The following is a 26,664-nucleotide window of genomic DNA, read 5'->3' on the forward strand; positions in this document are numbered from 1 at the left end:
TCCAATTTCATGTTGTGGGTTTCTTGCACACACAAATGTGAGACCCTACCACCAGTTTTACTGTAACATGCTCTGATGAAGGCATAACTGCCAAAATGCAGTGCCGCTGTTTCGCAATTTTGTTAAACTCGGGATTTCATTCAAAGTTTTATTGTAACCACAGTTCAATGTAGCAAGACTAATTGTCAACTCAAGATCCGTTTCAAGTAGAGGTCGACCGATTAATCGGAATTGCCGATTAATTAGGGCTGATTTTAAGTTTTCATAACAATCAGTAATCTGCATTTTTGGACACCGATTGTGGCCGATTACATTGCACTCCATGAGGAGACTGTGTGGCAGGCTGACTACCTGTTACGCGAGTGCAGCAAGAAGCCAAGGTAAGTTGCTAGCTAGCATTAAACTTATCTTGTAAAAAACAATCAATCTTAACATAATCACTAGTTAACTACACATGGTTGATGATATTACTAGTTTATCTAGCTTGTCCTGCATTGCATATAATCGACTTCTCATCACAGCCTACTTCGCCAAACGGAAGACCATTTATTCCTAACAAAGACTGTAATTAATTTGCCAGTATTATACATAATTATGACATAACATTGAAGGTTGTGCAATGTAACAGCAATATTTAGACTTAGGGATGCCACCCGTTAGATAAAATACGGAACAGTTCCGTATTTCACTGAAAGAATAAATGTTTTGTTTGAAATTTGTTTGAAATTATAGTTTCCGGATTTGACCATATTAATGACCTAAGGCTCGTATTTCTGTGTGTTATTATGTTATAATTAAGTCTATGATTTGATAGAGCAGCAGGTAGGCAGCAGCAGGCTCGTAAGCATTCATTCAAACAGCACTTTCGTAAGTTTGCCAGCAGCTCTTCGCTGTGCTTCAAGCATTGAGCTGTTTATGCCTTCAAGCCTATCAACTCCCGAGATTAGGCTGGTGTAACCGATGTGAAATGGCTAGCTATTTAGCGGGGTGCGCGCTAATAGCATTTCAATCGGTGAAGTCACTCGCTCTGAGACCTTGAAGTAGTTGTTCCCCTTGCTCTGCAAGGGCCACAGCTTTTGTGGAGCGATGGGTAACGATGCTTCGAGGTTGGCTGTTGTCGATGTGTTCCTGGTTCAAGCCCAGGTAGGGGCGAGGAGAGGGACGGAAACTATACTGTTACACTGGCAATAATATAGTGCCTATAAGAACATCCAATAGTCAAAGGTATATGAAATACAAATGGTTTAGAGAGAAATAGTCCTATAATTCCTATAATAACTACAACCTAAAACTTCTTACCTGGGAATATTGAAGACTCTTGTTAAAAGGAACCATCAGCTTTCATATGTTCTCATGTTCTGAGCAAGAAACTTAAACGTTAGCTTTATACATGGCACATATTGCACTTTTACTTTCTTCTACAACACTTTTTGTTTTTGCATTATTTAAACCAAATTGAACATGTTTCATTATTTATTTGATGCTAAAAATATTTAATTGATGTATTATATTAATTTAAAACAAGTGTTCATTCAGTATTGTTGTAATTACAAATAAATAAATAAAATCGGCCGATTAATCGGTATCGGCTTTTGTTGGTCCTCCAATAATCGGTATCGGCGTTGAAAAATCATATTCGTTCGACCTCTAGTTTCAAGTCATTTTCCCTTTCCTATACAGTAGGTATCACTACACCAACTTATTGAGGAAGTTAAACTGACTCTGTTTCCGCATAGATAAGACATTTTCCTGACTGATTGACATTGTCTCTCCTAACTCTGTGTACCTCTGTCTTTGTAGTTAGACAGATTCAAAGAGCCCCCTGCGTACGGGCCCATGTGTGACCTGTTGTGGTCAGACCCCCTGGAGGACTTTGGGAACGAGAAGAGCCAAGAACACTTCACACACAACACAGTGAGAGGCTGCTCCTACTTCTACAGGTGGGCCGTCACCTCCTTCACAAGCTGTGTAGTGTGAAAAAGTAGCTGTGAATGTATTCATTTATTTGTCATTTAGTTGACAGAGACAGTGCACATTATTAAGAGTGTGTGTGTGTGTGTGTGTGTGTGTGTGTGTGTGTGTGTGTGTGTGTGTGTGTGTGTGTGTGTGTGTGTGTGTGTGTGTGTGTGTGTGTGTGTGTGTCTTGGCTTTTGTAATAGTTGGCCATATCTTGCTTTGTTACCATTGCTGACTTTGTTAAATTGCTGATGTATCATACAATGGACTTGACATTAATCTAGTGTAACACTTCTGGCATAACCCTCCAAATAAAACAGTTAACTTGTGCCATTGAAGCATCAATGAACCTTCCTTTGCCAAATCCTTCCAACCCCCACCTTATTCTGGCAAATGTTCATCTTCATTCGGTCCCCATCGAAGCCCCTCAGTCCCTTTTCTACTGTCTGCATCATAGTAGCTTTGTAACCTGCATTTGTCATGGTCCCAGGAAAACGGCCTTTTCTCTCATTACTCTGTCGCAAGTGTTTATGTAACACATATATGAACTCCCATTGAATTATTTTTATTTAACCTTTATTTAACTAGGCAAGTCAGTTAAGAACAAATTCGTATTTACAATGATGGCCTACCCCGGGCCAAACCTGGACGACACTGGGCCAATTGTGCGCCACCCTATGGGACTCCCAATCACAGCTGGATGTGATACAGCCTGGTTTCGAACCAGGGACGGTAGTGATGCCTCTTGCACTGAGATGCGGTGCCTTAGACCGCTGCGCCACTCAGGAGCCCAGTCACAGGCAGAGCATACAAAGGAAACGCTGGAAGTGCTGCAGGAGCTCACGCTGTGAGTGTGAATGTAATGAACTTGTGCATTAGCACAGGGCCAGAGTCTTCTCCAAATGTGAGCTTTAGTGCTCCAGTGTCCAGTCATTACAGGTGGACAGATGCTCATTTGATCCTGGCATGCTAGTGGCAAAGCCAGCCTGAAGCAGCCCAAGCTGTCAAATGTTTCTCCTGGGTTAGAGACTGTAGATATGATTCCCCTTGGAAATGCAGTCTATCCAACTGAAGGCAGTGGATTGGGTAGGGTTGTTCTCAAGGCATTACTTAGAATTTGTATATTGATATAATTTGAAAAGAGATTGCATATATCATATTTGTCAGAGTCTTATTTTCTGTACTCATAATACCTATTTCAAAGACCTCCTATTTCACGAGAGTACAAATGTAATATTTGCTCTTTGGACCCCAGGAAGACTAGCGGTCTCTAAAGGTCTTTTCATTTTGTGAAAACAAGGAACAGTCGCCTTCCCTTGCAAGTAGTAGCTAGCTGGCAGCCTGGCTAGCTGGCTTTAGCCTAGCCCAAGGCCAGCAGGGGGCGATATTGAGTCGTTTCCATTTTACACTCGTATCCCCTGCAGACCGCTTTGTACCTAAACATTCTCCATTCAGGCTGCAAAGGTGTCGATTTCCTCCTTAACTATATTTAATAGTGAGAAAAAGGGGAAAAATATGCATACTTTCTTTATGAAACACCATTTTCCACCACCATGCTAAAGGGGCTAATGCCTAGGAATGCTATTCCCGGATGTTGCCTATCGCTTTCAGCCAATCAATTTGCAGCAGTCTGATGTTTACCCTTGGCTGAACGCAGGGCACAACATCAGGAAGTAGCATTAGCCAAATGGTGTTTCATAAAGGGAGTATGTGTATTTTCCACATTTTCTCTGCCTTCTTGCCATTAGTAGGAAACTGACGCCTTTGCAGCCTGAATGGATAATGTTTTAGGTACAAACCGGTCCACAGGGGATACGAGTGTATTTACGGCTGCATACAATGCGTTTGGACGGTAAAATGAAAATGAAAATGAAACCATCAATATCAGTTCAATATCGCCATCTGCCGGACTTTGGGCTAGCCTTAGCCTGGTTAAAAACATAGCAAGCCAGCTAGCCTTTTTAGCTTCCCACATCGCCATGTGAAATAATCTGATTTATAATTTTTTGAAATATGCCCTGGCAAATATTCTTATACTTGCCAGTGTAACCTAAAACATTATCCCAGTTTGATATGCTGCTTCTGTATTCATTCCCATATCAGCTACAAATAGACCGTCATGTTTTGTTCACAAGAAAAAAAGCACATGGATTGCTAGGTGGCTGCAGCAGGTTCTACCATTTTAGCCTGTAATCAGTAGTTATTAATGTTATACAAAATATATTTTGGGGTGAATTCTTGTTGTTTGGTTTACTGTTTGAACAATAGCTGAGATTACATTTGGTTATCAATGAAAAATAGGCTAATATGATGAATAGCCTATAGAACCACAGCCTCCACGGCCTGTGTCAATTTTCAGGTAGTAAAAAAAACACGTTGAATACCGGTAAACTACATTGCGACACTCCGAATCTTGCTTGTGCGTAAAACTTTATTTATTTTATTTTGATTTAACTTTTATTTAAAAAGGGAGTCACAGTGAGATAAGGCGATAGCTTAAGGGGATCCAAATAAAGAATGAAGAATTAGCTTAGATATTTTATGTGGGAACAATGATGCTTATTTGCATTCAATATTTGATGTAGGTCAGGACTATGTGATAGCTGTGCATAGATTTGTATATGAACCAACAGTTTGCAGTAAATCAAATCAAATCAAATTGTATTTGTCACCGAAATTGTATGTGCCGAATACAACAGATGTAGACCTTACTTAACCAACAATGCAGTTTTAAGAAAAGTAAAAGTGTCAAAGTATTTACTCAAATAAACTGAAGTAAAAAATAAAATAAATTAACACAATGAAAGACCCTGTAAAGGGTCTCACTTGACTTATACTGGGCAAAAATATATACACAACATGCAACAATTTCAAAGATTTTACTGAGTTACAGTTCATATTAGGAAATCAGTCAATTAAAGTAATTTCATTAGGCCCTAATCTATGGATTTCACATGACAGGGAATACAAATATGCATCTGTTGGTCACAGATATCTTGAAATAAAGAGAGGGGCGTGGATCAGAAAACCAGTCAGTATCTGGTGTGATCACCATTTGCCTCATGCATCGCGACACGTCTCCTTCGCATAGAGTTGATCAGGCTATTGATTGTGGCCTGTAGAACGTTTTCCCACTACTTTTCAATGACTGTGTGAAGTTTCTGGATTATGGCGGGAACTGGAACATGCTGTCGTACACGTTGATTCAGAGCATCCCAAACATGCTCAATGGGTGACATGTCTGTTGAGTATGCAGGCCATGGAAGAACTGGGACATTTTCAGCTTCCAGGAATTGTGTACAGATCCTTGCGACATTATCATTCTGAAACATGAGGTGATGGCAGCAGATGAATGGGTTGACAATGGGCCTCAGGATCTTGTCATGGTATCTCTGTGCATTCAAATTGACATAGATAAAATGCAATTGTGTTTGTTGTCCATAGCTCATGCCTGCCCATACCATAACCCCACCGCCACCATGGGGCACTCCGTTCACAACATTGGCATCAGCAAACCGCTCACTCACAAGACGCCATGCACGTGGTCTGCCGGTTGAACGTACTGCAAAATTCCCTAAAGCAATGTTGGAGGCATCTTTTGGTAGAGAAATTAACATTACATTATCTGGCAACAGCTCTGGTGGACATTCCTGCAGTCAGCATGTCAATTGCACGCTCTCTCAACTTAAGACATCTGTGGCATTGTGTTGTGTGACAAAACTGCAGATTTTCGAGTGACCTTTTATTGTCCCCATCAGAAGGTGAACCTGTGTAATGATCATGCTGTGTAATCAGCTTCTTGATATGCCACACCTGTCAGGTGGATGGATTATCTTGGGAAAGGAGAAATGCTCACTAAAAGGGATATAAACATATTTGTGCACAACATTTTTGAGAAATATGTATTTTGTTTCAGGTCATGAAACATGGGACCAACACTTTACATGTTGCATTTATAATTGTGTTCAGTGTAGATTTGTGTATGACCCAACAGTTTGCTGTAAATGGACCTGCTTGACTTAGATTTGTATATGTCCCATCAGTTTACTGTAAATGGTCCTGATTTAGATTTTTATGTCCCAACAGTTTACTGTAAATGGTCATGCTTGACTTAGATTTGTATATGTCCCATCAGTTTACTGTAAATGGTCCTGATTTAGATTTTTATGTCCCAACAGTTTACTGTAAATGGTCATGCTTGACTTAGATTTGTATATGTCCCATCAGTTTACTGTAAATGGTCCTGATTTAGATTTTTATGTCCCAACAGTTTACTGTAAATGGTCATGCTTGACTTAGATTTGTATATGTCCCAACAGTTTACTGTACATGGTTTGGCTTGACTTTGTTTGGCTTGAGATTTGTATATGACCCAATCTTTTGCTGTAAATGGCCTCGCTTGACTATCTGCCAGACAACAGGGACCCTGTCAGGGAGAGAAATGTCACCCCTGTCACTTGAGAGAGCGTAAGAGCGCTGTGTTGTCGCTTTCGGGTTCTGGCTGCTAGTGATATTTCCATGGTATGTCCCTGCCATCTCTGATATCTCTGATATCTCAGTTACAAGGTCCCAGTATACTAAATCCAGTAGGATCGACTATTGACAGAGGGACAGTGATTTAAAGGTGATGGGCACTGTTCGTACACTTAAAATACATATTTCCTTCCAGGCTTCCTTGAAGCAATCCCTAATCTGGCATCACTGCATGGGTTTTATGGCATATCAGATCAGTGATTACTTCGAGGAAGGAAGGATGCATTTTAAAAGTAATGCAGTGTATTAGGAAAATATTCAGACCCCTTGACTTTTTCAAAATGTTGTTGCGTTACAGCCTTATTCTAAAATTGATTAAATTATTTGTTTTCCTCATCAATCTACACACAATATCCCATAATGACTAAATGAAAACAGGTTTAAAAACATTTTAGCAAATGTATTCCAAATAAAAAACCTTTTTTCCATTGATCATCCTTGAGATGTTTCTACAACTTGATTGGAGTATACCTTTGGTAAATTCAATTGATTGGACATGATTTGGAAAGGCACACACCTGTCTATCTAGGGTCCAACAGTTGACAATGCATGTCAGAGCAAAAACCAAGCCATGAGGTTGAAGGAATTGTCCGTAGAGCTCTGAGACAGGATTGTGGAAGGGTACCAAAAAATGTCTGCACCATTGAAGGTCCCCAAGAACACAGTGGCCTCCATCATTCTGATGGGTTCTGACTCCTAAACTTGAAATGGTGTTAATCATTACGTATCCTATGGAAATGAGGAGTGCTACAGTCTGGTTTCTACACCAGAAGTGAATGGTTATCTGTAGGAGGAATGTATATGGTGTGGTCAATTAAGGGTGGATATGAGCCAGAGGCTTGGAGTGTACCGAGTAAAAGAAAGGCAATCACATGGTTGCAGTCACTGAGTTCAGCTCAAGTCACATTAAGGGAGAAGGAACAGTTTATTACCCACATCACTTAACTTCCTGCCTAGCGATAAAGATGTAATGTTTAGAGGGAAGGAGGAGACTGCACTGAAATTGGGGTGTATATCCTTGTGCTGGTGGAAACATGTCTTTGTCTGTTCAGCTGTCTAACCTTTTGGGTAAAGAAACTTGTTTTGAGCTTTAATAATCGTCTGTGAGTTTTTACTCGGTTCATTTAGAACCTAACAATTCTTAAATGGAAGAAGTTTAGAAAAACCAAGACTCTTCCTAGCGTTGTCCGCCTAGCCAAACTGAGCAATAGGGGGCGAAGGGCCTTGGTGAAGGAGGTGACCAAGAACCCGATGGTCACTCTGACAGAGCTCCAGAGTTCCTTTCTGGAGATGGGAGAACCTTCCAGAAGGACAACCATCTCTGCAGCACTCCACCAATCAGGCCTTTTAAGGTAGAGTAGCCAGAATGAAGCCACTCCTCAGTAAAAGGCACATGACAGCCTGCTTGGAGTTTGCCAAAATGCACCTAAAGGAATCTGACCATGAGAAACAAGATTCTCTGGTCTGATGAAACCAAGATTGGATTCTTTGGCCTGAATTCCAAGTGTCACGTCTGGAGGTTACTCGGCACATCCCCAGGGTGAAGCATGGTGGTGGCCGTATCATGCTGGGGGGGGGGGATGTTTTACAGCGGCGGGGACTGGGAGACTAGTCAGGAACGAGGGAAAGATGAATGGAGCAAAGTACAGAGAGATCCTTGCTGAAAAACTTCCAATTAGACAACAACCCTAAGCACACAGCAAAGACAACGCAGGAGTGGCTTCGGGACAAGTCTCTGAATGTCCTTGAGTGGCCCAGCCTTAGCCTGGACTTTAACCCGATCGAACATCTCTGGAGAGACCTGAAAATAGCTGTGCAGCGATGCTCCCCATCCAACCTGACAGAGCTTGAGAGGATCTGCAGAGAAGAATGGGAGAAACTCCCCAAATACAGTGTGCCAAGCTTGTAGCATCATTCCCAAGAAGACTCGAGGCTGTTATCACTGCCAAAGGTGCTTGAACAAAGTACTGAGTAAAGGATCTGAGTACTTATGTAAATGTGATTTATTTATAAGAACCTGTTTTTGCTTTGTCATTATGGGGTATTGTGTGTAGATTGAGTTAATTTAAAAAAACTGAGCAAGAGGACAAGTACATTAGTGTCTAGTTTGAGTAACAGACGTCTAACAAGTCCTCAACTGGCAGCTTCATTAAATGGTACCTGCATAACACCAGACTCAACGTCAATAGTGTACTTGTCCTCTTGCTCAGTTGTGCACTGGGGCCTCCCACTCCTCATTCTACTCTGGTTAGAATCTGTTTGCACTGTTCTGTGAAGGGAGTAGTACACAGCGTTGTACGAGATCTTCAGTTTCTTGGCAATGTCTTTCATGGAATAGCCTTAATTTCTCAGAACAAGAATAGACTGATGAGTTTCAGATGAAAGTTCTTTGTTTCTGGTCATTTTGAGCCTGTAATCGAACCCACAAATGCTGATGCTCCAGATACTCAACTAGTCTAAAGAAGGCCAGTCTTATTGCTTCTTTAATCAGACAACAGTTTTCAGCTGTGCTAACATAATTGCAAAAGGGTTTTCTAATGATCAATTAGCCTTTTAAAATGATAAACTTGGATTAGCTAACACAACGTGCCATTGGAACACAGGAGTGTTGATTGCTGATAATGGGCCTCTGTACGCCTATGTACAGTCGTGGCCAAAAGTTTTGAGGATGACACAAATATTAATTTTCACAAAGTCTGCTGCCTCAGTTTGTATGATGGCAATTTGCATATACTCCAGAATATTATGAAGAGTGATCAGGTGGATTGCAATTAATTGCAAAGTCCCTCTTTGCTATGCAAATTAACTGAATCCCCCCAAAAACATTTCCACTGCATTTCAGCCCTGCCACAAAAGGTCCAGCTGACATCATGTCAGTGATTCTCTCGTTAACACAGGTGTGAGTGTTGACTTGGACAAGCCTGGAGATCACTCTGTCATACTTATTGAGTTTGAATAACAGACTAGAAGCTTCAAAAGGAGGGTGGTGCTTGGAGTCATTGTTCTTCCTCTGTCAACCATGGTTACTTGCAAGGAAACACGTGCCATCATCATTGCTTTGCACAAAAAGGGCTTCACAGGCAAGGATATTGCTGCCAGTAAGATTGCACCTAAATCGACCATTTATCGGATCATCAAGAACTTCAAGGAGAGTGGTTCAATTGTTGTGAAGAAGGCTTCGGGGCGCCCAAGAAAGTCCAGCAAGCTCCAGGACCGTCTCCTAAAGTTGATTCAGCTGCGGGATCGGGGCACCACCAGTACAGAGCTTGCTCAGGAATAGCAGCAGGCAGGTGTGAGTGCATCTGCATGCACAGTGACTTTTGGAGGATGGCCTGGTGTCAAGAAGGGCAGCAAAGAAGCCACTTCTTTCCAGGAAAAACATCAGGGACAGACTGATATTCTGCAAAAGGTACAGGGATTGGACTGCTGAGGACTGGGGCAAAGTCATTTTCTCTAATGAATCCCCTTTACGATTTTTTGGGGCATCCGTAAAAAAGCTTGTCCGGGGAAGACAAGGTGAGCTCTACAGTCAGTCCTGTGTCATGCCAACAGTAAAGCATCCTGAGCCCATTCATGTGTGGGGTTGCTTCTCAGCCAAGGGAGTGGGCTCATTCACAATTTTGCCTAAGAACACAGCCATGAATTAAGAATGGTACCAACACTTCCTCCGAGAGCAACTTCTCCCAACCATCAAGGAACAGTTTGGTGACGAACAATGCCTTTTCCAGCATGATGGAGCACCTTGCCATAAGGCAAAAGTGATAACTAAGTGGCTTGGGGTACAAAACATTGATATTTTGGGTCCATGGCCTGGAAACTCCCCAGACCTTAATCCCATTGAGAACTTGTGGTCAATCCTCAAGAGGCGGGTGGACAAACAAAAAAACACACATTCTGACAAACTCCAAGCATTGATTATGCAAGAATGGGCTGCCATCAGTCAGGATGTGGCCCAGAAGTTAATTGACAGCATGCCGGGGCGGATTGCAGAGGTCTTGAAAAAGAAGGATCAACACTTCAAACATTGACTCTTTGCATCAACTTCATGTAGTTGTCAATAAAAGCCTTTGACACTTATGAAATGCTTGTAAATATACTTCAGTATTCCATAGTAACATCTGACAAAAATATCTAAAGACACTGAAGCAGCAAACTTTGAAAATTAATATTTGTGTCATTCTTTAAACTTTTAGCCACGGCTGTAGATATTCCATTAAAAATCAGCTGTTTCTACACTGTATTTCTGATCAATATAATGTTATTTTAATGAGAAAAAATGTGTTTTTATTTCAAAAACAAGGACATTTCTAAGTGACCCCAAACGTTTGAACGGTAGTGTATATTTTAGAGTAAGGCTGTAAAGTAACATAATGTGGAAAAAGTCAAGGTGTCTGTTTGAAGAGGGCCCTTGTCAATGGCTGTTGTAGTATAAACACTCAAACAGGATCGGACAGTAAAATTCCAACCCAGGTTAGGTGCTTCCTCCTGTACCCTAGCCCAACAGCCTCCTGTGTCTTCTTGGCTTGGCTTACATTCCTCTGTGGCCTTGGACTGCATCCCAAATGGCACTACATTTCCCTACATAGTGCACTCCTTTTGACCAGAGTCCTTTATGGGTAGTGCACTATATAGGGAATAGGATGCCATTTGACATGTAGCCTTGTTGTTTTCCCCTAGGCTGGATCTGCCTGCAGGGCTCATTGTAATTGGCAGCACACTTGCATGCTGAGTTTATGGGCCAGCTTCAAGCTCCAGACTAAAAGGAGAACAATTCGCCAATCGGAGAAAAAAGACTCAGTTTAGTCCCTTTTCCTGATTCTGACAGCTGTGTCTTATTCCAGCACCATAGGCCCCCTCATAACTGTTTTACACACATTACTGAGGTGTGAAATTGCATGTTGTTTTGAATACAGGCCCCATCTTTTCTAGCCCGCTATAGCCTAGTGGACACTTTACTTGTTCACCAAATATGTTTTCTTTTTTGAACCATTGATTACTATTTGTGAGTAGCCTAAGCAGGTAATTGCATGGTATTTTCGTTGCTTTATGAAAATAGCCCTTAATTGGATTTTGGCTGTACAATTGATTCACAGAGTATACTGTCAGATTTGAGGTAGACAGGGTGTGCATGTATTTATTTATTTGTTAGGGACAGTGCACAACTGTTGGATGGCTGACATCTGTGTCCCAGAACAGATGTCAAATGCTTTCAGCACAAAATGTATTTAGTCTTCTGAGAAATACCTAGCAACAGCATCTGCTAAACAGTGACAGGTGCATGGAAAGAAATAATGGATTAAAATAATGAATCGAGATGGATATTAGATGCACACTTTTTATTATCCTCGACGCAATGCGATCACACCACAAAGAAACCGTACACACACTTAGGCAATGTTCCTCTGTCAGTTGTATTTTCTCTCCTCATGTGACCAGTAACAGAATGAACTTAAACCTAGACCTATTTCTATGTTTAAGTCCACCTTGAGTGACAAAGCAAAGTACTCTCAGCTGAGAAGCCTGATGTGTAACTGTGCCACTGAAAGCGTATCCTGTTACCCGTCTGACAAGGAAATGTGATTTGAGACACATTTGTTTACTTTTCGTGAAGTGAGAGTTATTGTTATCTTGACTACTATTTGTCCTGGATATTAACTGTAGGGTGAGGACATTGGATGTTACCAGAAGTGCCCAGTGGCCAGAAGTGCTAGGCTTCACGAAAAAATCCATCTACCTATCACACAGAGCAGTAAGCTACCCTCTAGCTCCAAAAGCATTCAGCAATGGGGACTCGTACTGAGCAAAAAGCATGACCATTGTTATGAAAATGAGCTATATCCAGCAACAAGCACTTGAGTTTAGCCTCCTGTGCAGAGCTAAATGATCTCCCGTACGTCACGCATTTCCTAATGTACAGCTGATGTGTATTTTTCTCAATGTGAAATGGTTGATTATTTGAAGCCTACAGTAAAATACCAACATGAGTAGGTTGCACAATGAGTGTGGTTCTTTGAACGATTTGTCAACAGTCTGAGAATATTACATATTTATCCTTGGATGGCTCTCATGTGACATCAGCTGCTCATGGAATAGCCTTTAGAAGTTGTTGTGGTCGGGAGTTACGGAAGGATTTGGACTCACAGTTGCATTCTGTTTCCCAAGGTCACTCACTTACTAAACGTTCCTTCTCCGGTAGGTGATTTAGGAATGTTTTCAACGTAACTGTTTTTTAGGGGGTTGTTGGCTGTGTGACTAGGGCCTACCTCACTGAGAGCGAAAGGACATTTCCAGTGAACTTTTGGTGTCTTTGGTAAGGAAAGGTTATGGCATGGAAAATACTGCAACTGTCCTATACTGTAATTACTGTCAGTTTGTTTTGGCCACCTTCATCTCAGCCTGTTCAGAACCGCATGAGTATGCAAAAGCTACACACACACATGCGCGCACACACACACACACACACACACTAAATAATGATAGTGTTTGTTGAGAAACCACACACCTGCTGGATTATTTTGTTTACCCTTTTTGTTTACCCTTTCTGATGGTAACATGATAGAAGATGCATCTGCTATATTTACAAATGTATTAAAATACATTTGAATGAATATCTATTTCAATTATGTGTCAATGAAATCTAATCACTGTGTTTAGATCAAATTAGACCCGTTAATCAAGCATGTGTCATCTTGTCTTCCAACAGCTACCCCGCTGTCTGCGACTTTCTACAACACAATAACTTGTTATCTGTCATTCGAGCCCATGAAGCACAGGACGCTGGGTAAGTGTCCTCTTTTTACCCACCGCTGACTGCTACAGCCCTTCTCCTTGGACAACTATGTCGCTTGAGTTTACGCAAGTAAACATTTGAACCTGTTATTTAACAAAAAAATTGTGCTGTATTGAAAGTTACAGAGTTTTGGCCATCAGAGCCCCTTCAAAGGACTTTGATAGCAAGCATGTCAAAACGTTGAAGAAAAGGCTGAGGCAGAGGGGAGCCCAAACTGACCGCTGAACTGAAGGCTTGTCGCCCTGTTTGTTTTCTCTACACTCCCGCTGCTTGTCCACGCAGACCGTCTGGTCCCACTCAAAGAGCAAGTCAGCCTTAGGCACAGCTCTAGGATCAGATTACCGTGTCCAAATCAATGAAATGACTCCTCAGGGCACTGTTGACTTCATTCACATGCACAATGTGTATGTTACATTATTATATAACCTGTTGTAATATATGCCATTTAGCAGGCCCCTTTATCCAAAACGATGTTAAAGTAATGCGTGCGTACATTTCAGATGGTCCTGGGAATCGAACCCGCTGCTCTACCACACTGAGCTACAGAGTATTAGGTAGTGTTGTTGTAACGGCGACGGTAATCATGATGCCTTCTCTCCCTCTAGGTACCGCATGTACAGGAAGAGCCAGACGACAGGGTTTCCTTCTCTCATCACCATCTTCTCAGCACCCAACTACCTAGACGTCTACAATAACAAAGGTAAGCACAGAGTCCCCAGTATTCATTACCTCGACTATGTATTAGTTTATTTTGCGTCTCTTGGGTTGGTTTAGATGGGGATGGGCTGGACTGGACTAACTGCGGTCCATTTGGCATGCACACTCTGGAGGAGGCTGGACACAGACAGACCTTTGTGATGTGAGTCAGCACAAAAAGTCTCAGAGCGACTCTTTTTGTCCAATAGGGGCACCAAAGGGGAGTTTCCAGGACAGGGAGAAGGGAATGGGGCTGTTTTTTGGCACACACACACAGAGAAAGAGACTGCCATTTTCCCCATGGGGGCATATTTTTGCATAGGTGTGAATTGGGGCAAAGCCAGTGAGTTTACTTGAGGGCATGTGTTGAGATGTTTTGAAGTATTTTTGTCAGTCTTACAGTGGGCTATGTTTACAGGTTGTTGTTTTAACCTTGATGTTCCCTGTTCTCGGCACACTTTCATATCTAATCCCAGCTTTGCCAACTCAAAGGTAAAGAGCTTTAAATAGCCAGCCTTGTGGAGCACAGTCAGAAACGCAGGCAATTACTCAGCCCTGTTAGATTCTACTTCCCACTGTAGTTTTATGGTGCATTTAACATCGGTTGCATATTTCCTCAAATGTTTTTTTTTATGGTTAAAAAGAGTTTGACTCAGGCGATGTCGTTTTCTAGGATTCTTTTCTATTCTCTTGAAACAACAAGGATAGAGCTTCTAAATGAAGAGGTAAGAAGAGAACATTCTGTATGTTATTTCTGTTAAGAACTGCCCAATGAGGCACAAATATGGTTAGAATCTGTCTGATCATTAAATTAGGCGGGGGCAGGGGCAGGGCGCCCAATTGAAACGCAAGTGACCGTAATAGATTGATCTTCTCTCATCTTGGACTGGGGCCTCGGTTGCGAGCGCTGCAGTCTAGTGATTGATGGCCGGTCGATGGCCACTGTAAATCTAAAAGGAGCCCGTCGTCTCAATATGAAGACGTTGCCAGATTCAAATTAACCGGGGCCCCTCCCCAATGGTCTGCGGTCCTGGGACAGTGTAACCCTTATCAGAGAGGGGATGCCGTCAGAGCCAGGAAACCCCTAGCCGGTGGTTTCACAGGCAAATAAATAAAAACCAAAACACAAAGGCCAACATTGCAGAGTGGATAAAATGTAAAGGCCACATAGCTCCTTTTTTTTAAGGATAAGATAAATTGTAGAATCAGATTGTTCCACCCCTGAGACAAGGGGCTACTACTCTACAGGGTCTCCTGTCAGAGGTCAAGTTGTCTGTGGTCACATGAGCTGGAGCTGGGTTGTCACTGATGGTCACTCAGGCTAATGTGTTTTGCTCCTCCTGCTACTTCCCTGACATTACACTGGTGTGTAGAGAGAGATGAACTATGGTACACCCTGCACTCAAATGAAAACACACCGCCATGATTGCTCTCTCTCGCTCCCTCCCTCTCTCACTCTCACCCTCCTCTCTCCCACCCCCTCTCTCTCTCTTTATCCTTTCTCTCCATGAGCTGTAAACATGAAAACTGGCTGCTGCAACACAATATAGAGGAGGTTGGAGGACTCCAAGGGGGAAATAATATTTGTGCATGCTATATTGTCTAGCTGCTTAATTAAGATCTCCCAGCTCAACAAGACCCTTCGGTCGCTGGGCCTGCCTCTTGGACAGTGATGGCAATTACGCATATTCAAACACATATAAGGCATTTACCTGTTTTTCCCCTGCTGTATGTTGTTGGTGCTTGTGTTTAGACAGTTGGAAGTGTGACGGGGAGACAGAAGTAGATGGACGGCTTTGAAAGTGTCAGACTGGGGATTCAGGCATGTGTGGTGAGAAGTTGGCTGTGTTAATCACCAGGTCAAACTTCAGCACAAACATTTAGCCTACCTGCTTCTTAATCAGCAAAAACATTTAGCCTACCTGCTTCTTAATCAGCACAAACATTTAGCCTACCTGCTTCTTAATCAGCACAAACATTTAGTTTACCTGCTTCTTAATCAGCACAAACATTTAGCCTACCTGCTTCTTAAACAGCACAAACATTTAGCCTACCTGCTTCTTAATCAGCACAAACATTTAGCCTACCTGCTTCTTAATCAGCACACACATTTAGCCTACCTGCTTCTTAATCAGCACAAACATTTAGCCTACCTGCTTCTTAATCAGCACAAACATTTAGCCTACCTGCTTCTTAATCAGCACAAACATTTAGCCTACCTGCTTCTTAAACAGCCATCTTTCCCCTTCTCTCTCCTGTTTTTCGTTGATATAGTGAAATTAGAGATGGATTGAAATTGCTGTTGCTCTAGAGAGGACAGGCTCAGAGATATGGCCGAGGCAATTGTTCATTGACCTCTGGGGGTCAAAAGTCAGAGTTCAGTTTCCTGTGAGGTTGGCATGTGGCGGTGCGATCGTACGAGGGGTGGAAAGAGATGGCATGCTGGCGTGGAAAAAATATCACGTTGGCATCCCCGGGGCAGGAATGATGACAGTGAACAAGGGAATTTTCCGCCTCGTCACTGATGACAGCGTGGGGACCTTGTCTGGATGTTCTGCAGGGATTCCCACCCCCTCCAGCCAGAGCACATCAGAGCAGAATGGGGAGGTTCTGTTTTCCTCTCTGGATTTCTGGGTGGGAAGTTGGATGGGACTCTTGGCAAGAGAGGACCAGTTAACCAATAAACATTCCATTGTTATTATTTAGTCTCCTTCTGTGACTTAACAATAGTTAAGATCAAGACCTCAATTATTGATCAATGACAACTCAATCTGCATTATTACTAACACTGTACTGTGTAGTCTACTGTATTGCACTGCAACAGTGATCTACTCGGATCAAATATGTGTGGGATGATAAATTGAAGTGAAGTGAAAAATCAAACAGTCTGCCTCTGTTACATGAATACAGAGAGGTAGACCTTAGAGTGATGGGCAGACGGACAGTACAGGAGGAAGAATTAAGCCAGAGGAGGTAGAGAGGAACTTTCATCCCTCTGCCCCGCTTCCCTCCATCCCTCCAGACAAAGGGGATCAGAGAGCCGTCCTCGTTACGAAGGGAGGAAAACCCTTCTCAGCAGGCACTCCTCTGTAAATAATGTAGGAGAAGACAGACCGGTGGGTAGGCGTCGGGATGACTTGACCGTGGTAGTGTGTGTGTGTGTGTGTGTGTGTTAAAGCACAGAGTCTGGTGTTTTCCCCTAAGAAGCACTAGAGGAGCATGCAGCTTTATCAGAGCAACAGAGACCCCCGGTGGTCATCTGAAGAACTGCAAGGAACCTCCGAAAATATTATGATTTATTTTTTGAAAATGTATTGATTTGTGAGTTTAAAAAAAAAAACATTTTATTATTTTATGAAAAGCAAGTCACGTGTTAGGAATATTTGGTCCTTTCTGGAATCAAACCCAGAACGCTGGTGTCACAAACGACAACGAGCTGAGCCTTGTGGCATGAGGGGTTGCTTGTTATAAGCCACTAACTGCGTAGATCCTACATTGCAAGTGGATTTGTGCTGTCTGAGTTTGTGTGTCTGTATCTAAGAGAAGGCACAGCAGCTCATAAGAATGGTTGTTGATACTCAAGTCTGCACCATTTGCTTGCTCCCCCACCCGCTCGTCTCACCACTGTATCACCAACCCCAACTCTCACCAAGCCCACTCCAAGTGAATGTTAGTCTGGCTGTAGATGTACAGACTCATGACATGCAGATGGCTGGCATGCCGCGTTTGATGACTGGCTATTCTCAAACCCAGTCAGGAGACGCCCTGAGGCAGGAAAGTCCCCACCGGGACCCGACCTCGGTGTCAGCTTTCCCCTCAACGAATCTGGGCCACATTGGCTGGGTGTTGCGGGTGGGAGGGGGAGCAGATTGCTGTATAAAGGGGGTTAGGCAGCAGTGTCTGCCTGTGTGGTTCCCTGGCCTGTTGCAACGTGATAACACCTTACCCTGATTAGACCAACTAGGTCATTGGCCCAGGCCCAGGTCTAATACTAATGGGGCTGCTGTGTGAGCCAAAATAGCAAAGTATTCTAATACAAGTTGAAGTCATACATAATGTATTTGGAAATTGTTTTTTTTTAATCATCATTCTAAAACATACATGAGAATCTATAGATTTTTCATGATACAAAAAAGGATTAGATTTTTTTTATGGACCGCGATTATATGTTTTCTTACTGTATTACATACAGTACCAGTCAAACGTTTGGACACACCTACTCATTCAAGGGTTTTAATTTATTAACTATTTTCTACATTGACTATTTTCTACATTGTACAGCAATAGTAACTATGAAATAACACATATGGAATCATGTAGTAACCAAAAAAGTGTTAAACAAATCAAATCATATTTTATATTTGAGATTCTTCAAAGTAGCCACCCTTTGCCTTGATGACAGTTTTGCACACTATTGGCATTCTCTCAACCAGCTTCATGAGGAATGATTTTCCAACAGTCTTGAAGGAGTTCCCACATATGCTGAGCACTTGTTGGCTGCTTTTCCTTCACTCTGCGGTCCGACTCATCCCAAACCATCTCAATTGGGTTGAGGTCGAGTGATTGCGGAGGCCAGGTCATCTGATGCAGCACTCCATCACTCCCCTTCTTGGTCAAATAGCCCTTACAACATGTGTTTTGGGTTGTTCTGTTGAAAAACAAATGATAGTCCAACTTAGTGCAAACCAGATGGGATGGCGTATCGCTGCAGAATGCTGTGGTAGCCATACTGGTTAAGTGTGCCTTGAATTCTAAATAAATCACTGATAGTGTCACCAGCAAAGCACCATCACACCTCCTCCTCCATGCTTCATGGTGGGAATTACACATGAGGAAATCATCCGTTCACCTACTCTGCATCTCAGAAAGACATGGCGGTTGGAACCAAAAATCTCAAATTTGGACACATCAGACCAAAGGACAGTTTTCCACTGGTCTAATGTCCATCGCTCGTGTTTCTTGCCCAAGCAAGTCTCTTCTTATTATAATTGTCTTTTAGTAGTGATTTCTTTGCAGCAATTCGACCATGAAGGCCTGATTCACGCAGTCTCCACTGAACCGTTGATGTTGAGATGTGTCTGTTACTTGAACTCCGTGAAGCATTTATTTGGGCTGTAATCTGAGGTGCAGTTAACTCTGATGAATGTATCCTCTGCAGCAGAGGTAACTCTAGGTCTTCCTTTCCTGTGGCGGTTTTTGCACTTGAAGAAACTTTAAAAGTTATTGACATTTTCCTCTCTTAAAGTAATGATGGACTGTCGTTTGTCTTTGCTTATTTGAGCTGTTCTTGACATAATATGGACTTGGTCTTTTACCAAATAGGGCTATCTTCTGTATACCGCCCCTACCTTCTCACAACACAACTGATTGGCTCAAACGCATTAAGAAGGAAAAAAATTCAACAAATTAACTTTTAACAAGGCACACCTGTTAATTGAAATGCATTCCAGGTGACTACCTCATGAAGCTGGTTGAGAGAATGCCAAGAGTGTGCAAAGCTGTCATGAAGGCAAAGGGTGGCTACTTTGAAAAATCTCATCTCAAATATATTTTGATTTGTTTAACACTTTTTGGGTTACTACATGATTCCATATGTGTTATTTCATAGTTTTGATGTGTTCACTATTATTCTACTGTATAAAATTGTACATATAAAGAAAAGGTGTGTGCAAACTTTTGTCTGGTACTGTGTGTTTCTCTCATAAACACTGAGGGTTAAACTGGTTCTTGATACAGCCTCGGTTTCTGACCCCATCTTTGGTATGTTACAATTGCCTCCCAGAGAATTTGGTGTTTTCCACAGATCCAATATTCCATGCATATATTGGCACAGAGAAAACTATGCACAAGACCTCTGGAGACCCCTGTTTGCACTAGACCTCTGGAGCAGTATTGCATACTGTGGCGAACCAAAGCACTCCTCTTGGTTCTCCGATAAACTTTCTCCCTTTGTTTTATCTCCTGTGGAACTTACAAGTAGATTTGCTGTGTTTCAGCGTATTTTTCTGCACCAGCTTTTCCTTTCAACGTCCCTCCACCGCCATCCTCTCTCCTTCTGACTCTCCAATCATCTCTCTCTCTCTATCGCTCTCTATAATCATCTTACTCTCTCTCTCTCTAATCATCTCGCTCTCTCGCTCTCTCTCTCTCTCCCTCTTCCCTCACTTCATCTCTCTCACCTCCCTCCCCCTCTTCCCTGCCTCTTTCTCACTCTCTCCTTTCACCCTCTCCCTCCATGCCTCCCTCCATCCATCCCTCACCAGAAATTCAAGTTCTTTCACTAAGGAATAGAGGGAGGGATGGCCCATATGCTGAGCAAGGTGTTTTTCTTGGTTTAATTCATGTTTTAAATCCCTTTAAATGATGCTGGGACTGTAGTGGTGGGGGTTGAGGGCTAGGAATTAAGACGAAAGAACATTCTGGAAGAGCCGAGGATGGATTTAAAAGGCCAGCTGTGTTGAACAGGACATAGCGGAGACAGACTAGGTATTTTTAGTTAATACCGCTGTTTTAATTGCAAGACACAATGTCCCTTGTGGTGTAAAACTGACAGGTCTATTGGGGTTTAGTGACGAGCTGGATTTACAGTTTTATGGATAGTTTTATAGTGCACTCTATGGATGTTCTAGGATAGAAGGCCCTCTGAATGTATTCATAATGCTATGTACACCAGTGGTTCGTTCAACATGTTACAGTAGTTTTTACAGTAGTTTACTTAAAGCATCCAGGTATAATTCATTATGATGCAGTTATTAGCCCATTATGATGTATTGTAATCATCTAGAAATGATCCAGACAAAATCATAGAGAGACAAAACATTCTATATATACCTTGCTATAAAACATGAATAACATACATGCTTATAACAAGTTGTAATGCATAATACCTGGATGCTTTTTTTTTTCATTTTCCTTTTTTCTTTGTGTGTGTGTGTATGTATGTGTGTATATATATATATATATATATATGCTCCAAAAAATAAAGGGAACACGTAACTCCAAGTCAATCACACTTCTGTGAAATCAAACTGTCCACTTAGGAAGCAACACTGATTGACAATACATTTCACATGCTGTTGTGCAAATGGAATAGACAACAGGTGGAAATTATAGGCAATTAGCAAGACACCCCCAATAAAGGAGTGGTTCTGCAGGTGGTGACCACAGACCACTTCTCAGTTCCTATGCTTCCTGGCTGATGTTTTGGTCACTTTTGAATGCTGACGGTGCTTTCACTCTAGTGGTAGCATGAGACGGAGTCTACAACCCACACAAGTGGATCAGGTAGTGCAGCTCATCCAGGATGGAACATCAATGCGAGCTGTGGCAAGAAGGTTTGCTGTGTCTGTCAGCGTAGTGTCCAGAGGCGCTACCAGGAGACAGGCCTGTACATCAGGAGACGTGGAGGAGGCCGTAGGAGGGCAACAAACCAGCAGCAGGACCGCTACCTCTGCCTTTGTGCAAGGAGGAGCAGAAGGAGCACTGCCAGAGCCCTGCAAAATGACCTCCAGCAGGCCACAAATGTGCATGTGTCTGCTCAAACGGTCAGAAACAGACTCCATGAGGGTGGTATGAGGGCCCGACGTCCACAGGTGGGGGTTGTGCTTACACCGTGCAGGACATTTGGCATTTGCCAGAGAACACCAAGATATGCAAATTCGCCACTGGCGCCCTGTGCTCTTCACAGATGAAAGCAGGTTCACATGTGGCTGGAGTGTGTCAGCAGTTCCTGCAAGAGGAAGGCATTGATGCTATGGACTGGTCCGCCCGTTCCCCAGACCTGAATCCAATTGAGCACATCTGGGACATCATGTCTCACTCCATCCACCAACGCCACGTTGCACCACAGACTGTCCAGGAGTTAGCGGATGCTTTAGTCCAGGTCTGGGAGGAGATCCCTCAGGAGACCATCCGCCACCTCATCAGGAGCATGCCCAGGCGTTGTAGGGAGGTCATACAGGCACGTGGAGGCCACACACACTACTGAGCCTCATTTTGACTTGTTTTAAGGACATTACATCAAAGTTGGATCAGCCTGTAGTGTGGTTTTCCACTTTAATTTTGAGTGTGACTCCAAATCCAGACCTCCATGAGTTGATAAATTTGATTTCCATTGATCATTTTTGTGTGATTTTGTTGTCAGCACATTCAAACTATGTAAAGAAAAAAGTATTTAATAAGATCATTCAGATCTAGGATGTGTTATTTTAGTGTTTTTTTGAGCAGTGTATTTTTTTTTTATATATATATTTTTTCTCCCCAATTTCATGGTATCCAATTGGTAGTTAGTCTTATTTCATCACTGCAACAGCCGTATGGACTCGGGAGAGGCGAAGGTCGAGAGCTGTGTGTCCTTCTTGAAAACACTGTCCACTTAACCCGGAAGCTAGCCGCACCAATGTGTTGGAGGAAACACCATGCACCTGGCGACCTGTCAGCGTGCACTGCGCCCGGCCCGCCACAGGAGTCGCTAGTGTGCGATGGGACAAGAACACTGGATGCTTTAAGTAAAGTGATACCGACATGGGTTGTGCCAGATGAAATTTCAAAAATGTTCTACTTCATATTCATAATCTCCAGCACCACCCCAACACCAACATAGGGTATATGAAAATGGCACATTTCTATGTATTGTAGTAAAGAAAATAAAGGAAGATGCGTGTTTCCAATTACATCATCAACCAGTTAGCAGGCTATTATTAGGCAACGCCTACTCATAATTGGTTGAAATCACATGATGGACACCGATGTCATTGAAAACACTTTTTTTCCTCTGTTTTTTACTTCAAAACATAGAAACGCGCCATTTTCACATATGTTGATGTTAGGGTAGTAGTAGAAATGATGAATATGAAGTTGTAAATGTTTGAAATGTTTCTTTAAAACACCTCCCCATGGGCCTGTTCCGTAGGATGTAAAATTACAGAAAGAAATGTATCAAGTAGAACCGAAATTATTGTCTATCAGATAGAATAGAATCATGTCATCTCTATTCATTCTATTTCTGTCTGCAACATACAGTGTTTCACATCCCTGAATAAGTACTTACTCAAAAATGTGGAGGAAATCAATTACCTCATTTTTTTTTGTAATGAATCTTAAATGGCTGAAGTAACCAGTACATCTTTTTTTAAGTTAATCTAAATTATGTCTTTGCCTGTTCCTTACAGCTGCAGTACTGAAGTATGAGAACAACGTGATGAACATCAGGCAGTTCAACTGCTCACCTCACCCCTACTGGCTGCCCAACTTCATGGATGTCTTCACCTGGTCCCTCCCCTTTGTCGGGGAGAAAGGTGAGCGGGACACACCCACACATTGACAACCCTGTCAAATGTGAAGTTCAAGTCAATTTAATACATTTAGGAAACTGTTGTTGTGGCTGTTATTAGGACTCCCATGCAGTGTTATATGTGGCTATAAACATGCCTAACAACACAACAACTAGAAATAGCAATTGAGATGACCAATTATCACACCCAGTGGTATATGTGGATATAGTCATGCCTAACGTATCAGCCAAAAATATCAAATGAGATGTGTCCTTAACAATTATCACATCAAATGTCATTCAGCATAACGCCACAAGGTTGTCAAAAGGAATTTACGTTATCTTTGACTGCATGTATTTTAGTATAATGTGTCATAAGGCTGAAGGTGACATACAGTGCCTTGCGAAAGTATTCGGCCCCCTTAAACTTTGCGACCTCTTGACACATTTCAGGCTTTAAACATAAAGATATAAAACTGTATTTTTTTGTGAAGAATCAACAGCAAGTGGGACACAATCATGAAGTGGAACGACATTTATTGGATATTTCAAACTTTTTTAACAAATCAAAAACGGAAAAATTGGGCATGCTAAATTATTCAGCCCCCTTAAGTTAATATTTTGTAGCGCCACCTTTGGCTGCGATTACAGCTGTAAGTCGCTTGGGGTATGTCTCTATCAGTTTTGCACATCGAGAGACTGACATTTTTTCCCATTCCTCCTTGAAAAACAGCTCGAGCTCAGTGAGGTTGGATGGAGAGCATTTGTGAACAGCAGTTTTCAGTTCTTTCCACAGATTCTCGATTGGATTCAGGTCTGGACTTTGACTTGGCCATTCTAACACCTGGATGTGTTTATTTTTGAACCATTCCATTGTAGATTTTGCTTTATGTTTTGGATCATTGTCTTGTTGGAAGACAAATCTCTGTCCCAGTCTCAGGTCTTTTGCAGACTCCATCAGGTTTTCTTCCAGAATGGTCCTGTATTTGGCTCCATCCATCTTCCCATCAATTTTAACCATCTTCCCTGTCCCTGCTGAAGAAAAGCAGGCCCAAACCATGATGATGCCACCACCATGTTTGACAGTGGAGATGGTGTGTTCAGGGTGATGAGCTGTGTTGCTTTTACGCCAAACATAACGTTTTGCATTGTTGCCAAAAAGTTCAATTTTGGTTTCATCTGACCAGAGCACCTTCTTCCACATGTTTGGTGTGTCTCCCAGGTGGCTTGTGGCAAACTTTAAACAACACTTTTTATGGATATCTTTAAGAAATGGCTTTCTTCTTGCCACTCTTCCATAAAGGCCAGATTTGTGCAATATACGACTGATTGTTGTCCTACGGACAGAGTCTCCCACCTCAGCTGTAGATCTCTGCAATTCATCCAGAGTGATCATGGGCCTCTTGGCTGCATCTCTGATCAGTCTTCTCCTTTTATGAGCTGAAAGTTTAGAGGGAAGGCCAGGTCTTGGTAGATTTGCAGTGGTCTGATACTCCTTCCATTTCAATATTATCGCTTGCACAGTGCTCCTTGGGATGTTTAAAGCTTGGGAAATCTTTTTGTATCCAAATCCGGCTTTAAACTTCTTCACAACAGTATCTCGGACCTGCCTGGTGTGTTCCTTGTTCTTCATGATGCTCTCTGCGCTTTTAACGGACCTATGAGACTATCACAGTGCAGGTGCATTTATACGGAGACTTGATTACACACAGGTGGATTGTATTTATCATCATTAGTCATTTAGGTCAACATTGGATCATTCAGAGATCCTCACTGAACTTCTGGAGAGAGTTTGCTGCACTGAAAGTAAAGGGGCTGAATAATTTTGCACGGCCAATTTTTCCGTTTTTGATTTGTTAAAAAAGTTTGAAATATCCAATAAATGTCGTTCCACTTCATGATTGTGTCCCACTTGTTGTTGATTCTTCACCAAAAAATACAGTTTTATATCTTTACGTTGGAAGCCTGAAATGTGGCAAAAGGTCGCAAAGTTCAAGGGGGCCAAATACTTTCGCAAGGCACTGTACATCCACTTTAATCTCCAACACCCCGTGTCACCCCTCCTTTCCATGCTGCTGACATCTACTGTACAAAAGTAGCATGACAAGTTACAATTTACATTCTCTGTTTAATTTAATCAATGTGTAAACTATGAGTTATCTTATCCAAGACCCCACTCCCACTTACACAACCCTCCCCCCATCTCTCTGTTCACCACTGGAGTGTAGTTAAATGTGGAAACACCCCAAACCATTCCCCAAACACTGTAGTTGGATGTCACATTTTAGACATGGCTCACATTCTAGCAGCTAGTCCTAGCTCTCCCTCACACTCCCTTCCTTCCTCTCTCCCTTATGTCTTCTCTCTCTCTCTGTTTCTTTTTCTCTCTCCCCACCCCCTTCCTGTTTTTCTCTCTCTCTTCCCCCCCTTCCTTTCTCTCTCTCTCCCTCTCTCTCTCTCTCTCTAGTCACTGAGATGCTGGTTAACGTGTTAAGCATCTGCTCCAATGATGAGCTGACGACAGACGAGGAGATCGATGGTAAGTCTGTGTAGTGTGCCATTGACTGGTACTATTTCCTCTCATGTTGCCACGACAGGTTAGAATAGCCCAATTCCCTTTCTCGCAGGTGCTCTCTCCCCTCTCTGTTTCACTCTAAAACTGTATTCAAATGTAATTTAAGCAAAAGCTAAAAAGCAAGATCTAATGACATGACATTGCTGACTTCACTCTATATGAGTATTGGAATGATTGGAGAATGGGGAATAGAGCCCCAATGTTGAGTTGTCATAATACCCATAAAACCTAGTGGTCAAACAGGGAAATGGTTCCAATTGTTTTAAAAGTCACCTTGTCTGAGATATATTTACATGGTTATCAAAATGTCACGCCAGGGTAATAAGCCTACACGGAACACAGCCCTCATGTTGTGTCTCTAAAATCCCCTATTGGAAAAATGTATGGTGGAAAAACAAAAAATGACAATGTCCCTGTTAGACCGCTATGTTATATGGGTATTATGACTCATACTGTGTATTATGACTCATACTGTGGTAGTCTATAGGGCAAGAGAGGAAGGACGGGTCGGGCAAGGGAGGAAGGAAGGGTAGCCTAGTGGTTAGAGTGTTGGACTAGTAACCGAAAGGTTGCAAGTTAAAAATGCCAGAGCTGACAAGGTACAAATCTGTCGTTCTGCCCCTGAACAGGCAGTTAACCCACTGTTCCTAGGCCGTCATTGAAAATAAGAATTTGTTCTTAACTGACTTGCCTAGTAAAATAAAGTTAAAAATTTAAAAAAAAATAAAAAATGAGCGTTGACTTTCTCTCTGTGATTGACTATACTTCCACTAGAGGGCAAAATCTACCAATGGAACATCATCAGCTCAACACATACATTTGGCATTTACTTTCTTTGGATCC

At 42.2% G+C, this 26,664-nt stretch overlaps 1 protein-coding gene across 6 annotated transcripts in view; it reads left to right on the top strand.

Annotated features, from left to right (window-relative positions):
- LOC109881005 (serine/threonine-protein phosphatase 2B catalytic subunit alpha isoform) overlaps nucleotides 1-26,664 on the top strand; it is a 138,113-nt gene that overhangs the window by 91,502 nt on the left and 19,947 nt on the right. For all 6 annotated transcript variants that reach the window (XM_031832421.1, XM_020473183.2, XM_031832422.1 and 3 more), the window contains exons 6-10: nucleotides 1,801-1,940; nucleotides 13,193-13,270; nucleotides 13,885-13,979; nucleotides 23,146-23,271; nucleotides 25,714-25,785. In XM_031832421.1, the coding sequence (XP_031688281.1) occupies nucleotides 1,801-1,940; nucleotides 13,193-13,270; nucleotides 13,885-13,979; nucleotides 23,146-23,271; nucleotides 25,714-25,785 (511 nt within the window). The remainder of the gene's footprint in view (nucleotides 1-1,800; nucleotides 1,941-13,192; nucleotides 13,271-13,884; nucleotides 13,980-23,145; nucleotides 23,272-25,713; nucleotides 25,786-26,664) is intronic.

The sequence above is a fragment of the Oncorhynchus kisutch genome, linkage group LG9, assembly GCF_002021735.2.
Source record: "Oncorhynchus kisutch isolate 150728-3 linkage group LG9, Okis_V2, whole genome shotgun sequence".
NCBI classification, from domain to species: Eukaryota; Metazoa; Chordata; class Actinopteri; order Salmoniformes; family Salmonidae; genus Oncorhynchus; species Oncorhynchus kisutch.